We start from the raw sequence: 8,362 nt of genomic DNA on the forward strand, positions 1-8,362 counted from the left end.
GCTCAGCCATGGTGGGTACGTCGTGGGCAGACCTCCCTGCCCCAGTCACCATGCGCACATAAAGTCTCACCTTCACCAAAGAAGCGGCTATTGATCCTGGGTGTGTCTTCAAGTTTCAGAGTCTGTGAAACCTGTGTCATCATCCCATACTTATTCCTGGTAACAAAGGAGGCACATCATGTCCGGAGGGCCAGCTCCCCGGGGCGCTCCATTCTTCTCACGTCCAGCGCTTCTCCCATCTCCGCTTCTACCCAAGTCCTGCTCACCTTTCAAACCACAGGTAAACCCAGCTGTCCTCGGCTCCCCAGTGAACAGCACCACCTCCTTCTGGTCATGCTGGCTGTCCTTCCATCAGGACACATGTACTTTACAACCCCCCGCCATTCTGGAGTGCCCAGAGGGAATGGACAAACACTGTGCTTCGAAATTCCTTTGTATCTCCCACAGCACAGCGCCAAGAATACGGCAGTTACTCAATAAATACTAGCTGACCAACCAGGTTCAAAATGGATTTGGATACTCCGTTCTCTAGTCCAATTCTCAAATCTTCCACGAAGCCTTTCTAACCAGGGCAGCCTGCCATGATGCTCAGTGTTTCCTCATCTACGGCCCTTAAATCTGGGTCTCAGATATCTTGTGTTGGTTTCAAATTGTTTTGCACGCCTAATATTTTCCTACCAAACTGCCGGTTAACTTGAAAAGGGGAAACGAGGTTGGGCTCTGCTTTGCATCTCTTCACAATCCCCTCCCAGGCACAGCCTAGCTTTGAACAGGCATCTGAGAAGCATTCAGCTCACAGCGACCCCATAAATGACCGGAGTCATTAGTAGGGGTGCAGCAGGTGACCTACTTGTAGGAGAAAGGCAGGAACAGGTGTTGCTCCTTGCAGATGGCTTCCGACACATGCTTGCTTTCAGGGTCCAGGGTGTACTGGCAGGACTGGCTGCTGCCAATCAGGGTTGACAAGGGGCGGGTCTATGAATGAGATCAGGGGACAAGCGTGTTCATCAGTCCCTGGGGCTTGAACCTGAGACTCCTGCCAAAGGCATTTACTTTCAGGGAAGAGGGTAGGGGAATGGGAGTTCTGTACCACTGGGTAAACTCAGTTAAAGAAGAGAGCTTGGTAATTGAGCTTTAGACAAGGGGACGCAGCAACTTGGCATTCCCCAGCTGAGCCAAGCTATTGACGCTTTTTATTCCACCCCAATGGACCCCTAATCCTGCACAAAGTATATATAACCTGGGATCCTACACATGCCTGTCCTTCCATGCACGAACACTTCACACGCTGCTGCTCCTTGCATTTTCTTTGCCTAGAAGTTTTCTCTGAGATTCCTACTAGCTCTAACATTCCAGAATTGAAATAATGAGGAGGCTGCAGCTAGTGTGAGTAGCAGTGCGGATGTGAAACTTACCATGCCCCTGATCAAAGCAAGAGGGCTAACTCCTGTGCTAATGGGCTGGAAGTTGTCACACTTCTCCAGGTTTCTTTCGATGGATATTTCAGTTGTCACATTTCCCTTCCTTGTTTTAATGGTAAAGTCACTGGAGCAGTTTCCATACACGGTATCCTATGGGAGCAGAAGATAAAACAGGTGCATTCAACGTGGGGAAACATCTTTCGGAGCTTGGGGTGGGGCTGGGAAAGGAACCTGGGAGAAAAAGCAGGAGCAACGTGGATTTAGGAGAAAGTTGCATCCTCTTGGGCAGAGTGTGGGCATTGCTGGTTCCTGGGGTGAGAAAACCAGGTAAGGGTGGTTCTGGCGATCCCCGAGGAGAGGCCTCTGCAGGATGCAGCTCTGTGTTCTCCAAGTACAGCGCCGTACACAACTCAGAACACAGTAAGGGCTCAAAAATGCTCGTAGGACGGAAGTCAATTTTAACTCTCAGATCAAAACCTGAAATTCTTAAAAGAGCCTGGCAAACAGATTGAATTATTTTCTGTGTTTAAAACAAAATTATTTACTGTGTTACGCCTTGTGGTAATAAAACAAAATCAAAGGAGTAGCGTGATCAGGACACCCCCAAAACTGGCTGAAAAGTAGACCCAACCTGAGAAGGCTAATTGGGATGATGGTCCCTCAGTGGGCCCAGAGCACAGCTGGCACCTCGGGCACGGTGCTTCACAGCAATACAGGGCCTCCTGTGTAACCCGCCACGCATCGGAGTCAGTGATGCACTCCATGTACAATATGCGAAGATGAGTTACCAGGACCTCTCTTACTGGCTTTCGAGATTTCTCACCAGAAATAACACTTGTTTAGCCTCTTCTGTCTCCGGGGGAAGCAGGAGGGCAGAAATGATGCCTCTCTTGATGTTCAGGATGTGTTTAGGCTCTTCCTTCTCTGGGTAAAGTACCACTCGCTTCCCTTCAGGAACAGCCAGCTTGAGCTCGTACCTGCCCCGGAGAGAGTGTGGTCACAGGGGTGTCTTCTCTCCACTGGGAACCTGTTGGATGTCAGCTGCGTGGCTTTGCAGCCTCCTTTTTGCTTGCTTTTCTTTTCGCATCTTTTCTTTATAAATGCATCTATACAGTGTACATACCTTTTCAAAAAGGTACACAAACATGTGTACGCATTTGGTATTCTTTCATTTCTTTCCCTCTTTGGCTTGGCTTACCCATCCCCTGTCTGTTTTCTACCTACATCAGTCTCTGGCCATGCTCCCTGCAGAACCACCTCCGGGGCGTTCCATTTGTGTCCCCACACTCAGACAATCCTACACAGAGTGTGGGGTGAGAATATCCACAGAGAAAGGTTTCATCATTGCTTGTTTTACCCAAATGGTATTTTATTATATACTTTTCTTTTTTTTTTTTTAAATTGAAGTACCACTAGTTACAATGTGTCAATTTCTGGTGCACAGCACAATGTCCCAGTGATGCATATACATACATATTCATTTTCCTATTTTTTTCATTAAAGGTTATTACAAGATATTGAACATAGTTCCCTGTGCTATACAGCAGAAACGTTTTTCTTTTAATCTATTTTTATATACAGTGGCTAACACTTGTACACTTTTCTTTATCGTGCTTTTCTCAACTCTACTCCGTGAAAATCCTTCTGAGTCCGCTGATAGAGCTCTGACAGATTCTTTTTTAACAGTTGTATAAAATTCTATTCTATGGTTATATATGATTTACTGAGACATTCCCCTATTTGATGGCATTCACTTTCTCTCTTCCTGGATTTTTTAATTTTAATTTTTTTTTCGCCACCCAAACAACACTGAAATAAACATCCTTATGCATATATCATCAGACATTACTGCTTTTCTTTTCATGGGCTACAGACTCAGACTTTGAAACTGCTGTGTCAAGGGCTACAAGTACGTTTAATTATAATAGATACTGACTAGTGGTACTCATTCCCACCCTCAACGCATGAGGGTACACTCCTCCTCGTCGGCTTGCCAACAACCAGTGCTACAGCTGTTTTAAATTCCTATAGTCTTACGGGTGTAAGATGATAAATATCTTGTTGTTACATTAATCTGCATTTCCTGACCCCTAGTGAGTTTCAGCTTTTCATACGTTTGTTCGATATTCACTCTTTTATATGATCTCAGGCTACATCTAAAGCTTGGGTCAACTTTGATCTTGGGGACCTTTCTTTGGGGACTTCCTTAGAGGGTGTCAAAGGGTCTGGCTGCACCTGCTCCAGTCAAGTCAGAAGAAAGAAAAGGAAACCAGGCACGTTTCCCACAGCTCTGCACTGTCTCAGAAAGTTCCAGACACTGTGATACAGGCTTACGAAAAAGCCTTGAGCTCAAAAGCAGGAGTCCCTCAACACAATATTGTAAACTGACTATACGTCAATAAAAATATATATATACAAAAAAAGCTGATACAGTAAAACAACAAGAAGAAAACATCTTGGAGTAAATAAAACCAAAATCCTGGAAATCACAAAAGAAAAAAAAATTTAACTACATATAAATATTAAAAAATTGAACATGGAAAAATACAAACACAATAATAAGAAAATAGCAAACTGAAAACAAAATATTTCCAACATATATAGCAGAATCCTAATCTCCATAAAATAGAAAATAAATTCTACTTATAAAAAGATCAAAACTCCAATAGAAAAATGAGCAAGTGCAAAAATAGATTTCATAGGAAAAAATGGATAATGGACGCTTAAAAAAAATTCAACTTCAGCTATAATTAAATAAATGATAATTAAAATAATAATTTTAAATAAATAATTTTTGGGGGAAAAAAAGCAGGAGTCCTTTTGTTTGGAGGAGGGTAAGGACCAAAAAGGAACTATACTCCCTTCTGTCACTGCACTCCCCCTCGGGTCTAGGATAAAACAGGACGTATTGGTGAGAGGCAGAAGCACCCAGGCCTATTCTGGCTTCTAAGTCTAATGTTTAACAAATTGAAAGATAGGCAGGGGGGCAGTTTCTGATGCTACCAAATCCACAAATCCATGACTGTCTGTATCCACACATACTTCTACAAACTATGACCTGGAGATGAGGTAGGGGTGAAATTCAAAAAAATCTGAAAACCAGTACGACATGGAAACTGGCCAGTCAGAGAGATGCCGGCCGTACACAGCAGGAATGGCCCGGGCACTGTGCGCTGGCAGAATGCCGGCCCTGGCGGGACAGTGGCTCAGGCCGTGGCTCTCCCTGGACTCCTTGAAGCTGGTGTTTGGCTTCCCTGCACTGCCTGCCATGTTTGGCCACAGCAACAAGTCCTCCCAGGACCCTCTCTGAAGACCACCAGGTACTGTCTTGCTTTATTTTTTAAACACGTATTCACTTGTTTAAACAAATCATTTCAGCTTTCTTGTCTCAAGGAATTTTTTTTAAAGCACGAGATCTTTTGGAAGCACATTTAAATGAGAATTAGGGGAAGCTCACTAGGGGAGGGTGAATACTGCTTCCCTCTTTTTGATTATTGTGAGAGCTCAGCTGATCCACGGTGAACAGAGAATACAAACACTTCTTCTCACATACGTGCCTAACATAAACACACACATCCACACCTCAGCGGACACACACATACTCACACGCAACATGTGCGGTGACGCCCAGAGCTCAGAAATTTCAGTGCTCGGGCCCACGTCTTACCTGGACATGGCGGCAGCAAACTCCTCGGAGTTCTTGGCCTTCTTCAGCAAGGCCTTGCCCTCAGGGTTGAAGCCATACACCTCTTTCAGGGAGCACTGGCTCGTATTCAGGATAAAGTTGCAGAATTGAGGGACCTTCAGCTCGACCTGAGAAGGGAAGGTAATGGCACATCAAGACTCTCCACCCAGAGCACAAGATCCCCCCACCGCCCAGGACTTTCTGCCCTTTTCCCTGGCCCGGGGTACCAAGTTTCTGACGTCCTCCCCTCTGCATTTTTGTAAAGGAGGATATCTTTTTATTGGTTCTAAATGCACTCACGTTAGTCATAAGGAGGTACAGCTGGTTGGAAGAAATGCAGCCTAAGAGTGAGAGTTAGGAAGAAAACCAGGAGGCTAGCATTGGCTTCAACAGCATATGTTTCCTTAATGGGACCATAAAAACCCAAAATCCAAAACCAACTGTATCTATCAGGGCCCCTCCAGAGCGTCACAGACAGGTGGACACAGACAGCTGGACTTTAAGCCCTAGTCGTCATCCAGCACTGTTTATAAAGAACCTTCTGCAGTGATGGAAACGTTCTCCATTTGCATTATCCAACCCGGGAGCCACTAGGTGGCTACTGGACACTTGAACTGAGGCTCTGTGACTAAGCAACGGAATTTTTACTTTTATTCAATATAAACAGCCACATGTGGCTCCTGGCTACCTTATCTGACGGCACAGACTCGGGAGCCCTAGGAAGAAGATGACCCAGCCAGAGTTCTCGTTCCCAGATGAACCCCAGTAGAGGCCCTTAGGTCTGTTCCACAGGAACATGGATATGAGTATAGTCAGTCTCAACAACAAGCAAAGTTTTATTTGAGAATAAACTACATGTTTAAATTTTTCATTTTCAATTCGTTTTTAGTAGCAGATACTGTTGGACTTAGGTTATAAAAACCGCACTCCAGAATGCTTTCCTGAGGTGCCCACCTCCCTTGGCGCACCCACTGGACACGTTGCAACACGTTAAATCTACTGGTGTGCAATGCGGATGTTCTGGGTCACCTGCTGCAAATTACGTCTTTGAAGCGAATGGGAAGATACGTGTGGTGGGTAAAATTTTCAATGGTGGACAACTTCTCAGCAAAGTGGCCGACTTTCCCAGCACTTTAAGATTACAACAGTCCTGGTGTGAGCTGGGTTTGCTAAGCCCTGGGTTCCAGGGTCCCCTCCATCTCCCCTCACACCTTGCAGTGGATCTTGGTGGAGCTTCTTGAATCAGCAGTCCCGGGGACGCCACTGGAACTCTCTGCCTTGTAGTCGTACACGTATTTCCTGAAGTGCTTGAATCGTGTTGCATCTTCTGCAACGAGGGGAATTAAGTCAGCCACAGAGCAGAAATAACTTGCCTGAGGACAGTCATTCCTGGGCAGAGAGGGGTAGTGGCATAGATAATCAAAAGTGGTAATTAAACTCAAATTATTTTTAATTGACTTTGCCTTACACTTAATTTTCCTTTATGGATTTAACTCCTCCATTATGGTTTTGCTGAGGGTAACATTTAAATGAGCTGACATTCCTTGAATATAATATCTGAGGTGCAGGGCAGGGGGTGTCAAGTGATGAGAGTCAGAAAGTCTACAAGACAGACTCCCTGGAAAATGGAGGGTTGTCAGCATAAAGTAAGGATCTTTCATTGCCTTTTCAGCTTGAAAATACCATTATTCTGTGGCTCTTTTTTGGTTCTACCAAATACCTGAGGCAAAGTACATTAATTATTAGGGGTATCTGGCTCACTTAAAAAACCTCCAAGAAGGAATTTCTGGAGGTTTCCACTGTGATTGAGAGGAATTTTCTGAACAATTTGAGAAAAAGAACATTTGGATCATGAACCCAGATGCAGTGATGCAAGATGCCCACGAGATGGCAGTGCTGCCCCATAAGAGGCCTCCCACTCAGCACACTGGGTACCACTGCAAGGCCAGCTTCCTTGACCCCTACGGGTCAGGTAAATACAAAGGGGTGGGGGTCTGGATTTCTGCACAAAGGTTAAAGTCAGCATTTCCTCCCCTCCTGTGCTTCAAATTAATGATTAACCCCTGACAAACAGGACAGCGATGTCTCTATAAAATGTCCGGGGCCCAACAGAATGACAGTCCCTTCCCCACCCTTCCCCCCACACCAAGCTTCTGGGACAGATCGGAAGGTCATGTAAAAGAGAGCTGAGACCCCTCAGAGGTGGGCAGAAGCTCAAGGAACTGGCTTCTTGGGCTCAGAACAGTGTACACCAATCACAGCATCACAGCATTTCAGTGACCCGAGGTGCAGAGGGATGGGTTGGGGGGCTGGGCAACGACGTACTTGGACAGCTGGGCCTGACACTTTCCTGCACTTCATCTCCTGTAAGAAAAGGAGAAAGACAACTGAGTTTTCCCTTTCTTCCAGATGGGTCTTAGGGTCTGACAGGGAGGAACACTGAATAGGACTTTGATCTTTTGGGAAGGAAGCAAATTCTGAAGAACCGAATCCCAGCTCCGCCCCCGCCCCCGACCCCATCCTGAGGCTGGAGGAGCCACCCAGTTGGTCCCGTGCCCCTGCCCCCTGCCCCTCTGGCTGCTTTCCCCCTAACCCGGGCCCAAGCTGTCCCGGCCACCTCCCCTGCCCTGGCTTCCGCCCCTGGGCTCTGATTCTCGCCCCGACCCCCAGCCCCGCACCCCGGCCGCGCTGGGCGGCCTCACTCACTGGCTCGGGCACCGGCGGCCGCCAGCAGCAGCAGCAGCAGCGGCAGCGCGGGCCTCGGCGGGCCCATGGCCGACCTGGGCGGCGGCTCCCCCCGGACCCTCGCTGGCTGGGCCTGGCCTCCCCGCTGCTCGCTGGTTGCGCAGGGACCCGCTCCCACAGGCAGTAGTCCCTGAGCCGGGAATGCGCGGCCAGCGCCCGCGCCCTATTTATGGGAGGCCGCCCGGCCAGGGCCGCGGCACCGGGGCTGAAAGAGCGCCGGGCGAATTGCAAAAGGTCCAAAGGGCGGTGTCCGGGCCTGTTTGCTTTTCCGCACCAGGCCCGGCTCGGAGCCGCAGGAGGGGACGGGCGAGGGGCTCAGCTCAGACTCAGCCAGGGCCACTCCGGGCCTCGCCTGTCCCCGGGGTCTCAGTCCCCGAGAAGCCTGCGCTGACCCAGGGGTGCCTCCAGAGATGAGGGGCCAGAGCCACCCCTGCTCCCTGCGCAGACTTTGTAGTCACCGGGAGCGTCTTGGTGGAGACACCTTCCTACTCATTCTTTGCCATTTCAGAGG

The 8,362-nt window shown here is 47.8% G+C and overlaps 1 protein-coding gene across 1 annotated transcript in view; it reads right to left on the reverse strand.

The window, feature by feature from the left end:
* Positions 1-8,003, reverse strand: part of APOB (apolipoprotein B) — a 39,489-nt gene extending 31,486 nt beyond the window's left edge. Inside the window, 8 exon segments of the mRNA XM_032497103.1 lie at positions 71-156; positions 851-975; positions 1,416-1,571; positions 2,245-2,398; positions 5,089-5,234; positions 6,318-6,433; positions 7,432-7,470; positions 7,813-8,003. Coding sequence (XP_032352994.1) covers positions 71-156; positions 851-975; positions 1,416-1,571; positions 2,245-2,398; positions 5,089-5,234; positions 6,318-6,433; positions 7,432-7,470; positions 7,813-7,879 — 889 coding nt within the window. The 5' untranslated portion in view covers positions 7,880-8,003.
* Between the last annotated feature and the right edge of the window lie 359 nt (positions 8,004-8,362).

Source organism: Camelus ferus, chromosome 15 (assembly GCF_009834535.1).
Source record: "Camelus ferus isolate YT-003-E chromosome 15, BCGSAC_Cfer_1.0, whole genome shotgun sequence".
Lineage (NCBI taxonomy): Eukaryota > Metazoa > Chordata > Mammalia > Artiodactyla > Camelidae > Camelus > Camelus ferus.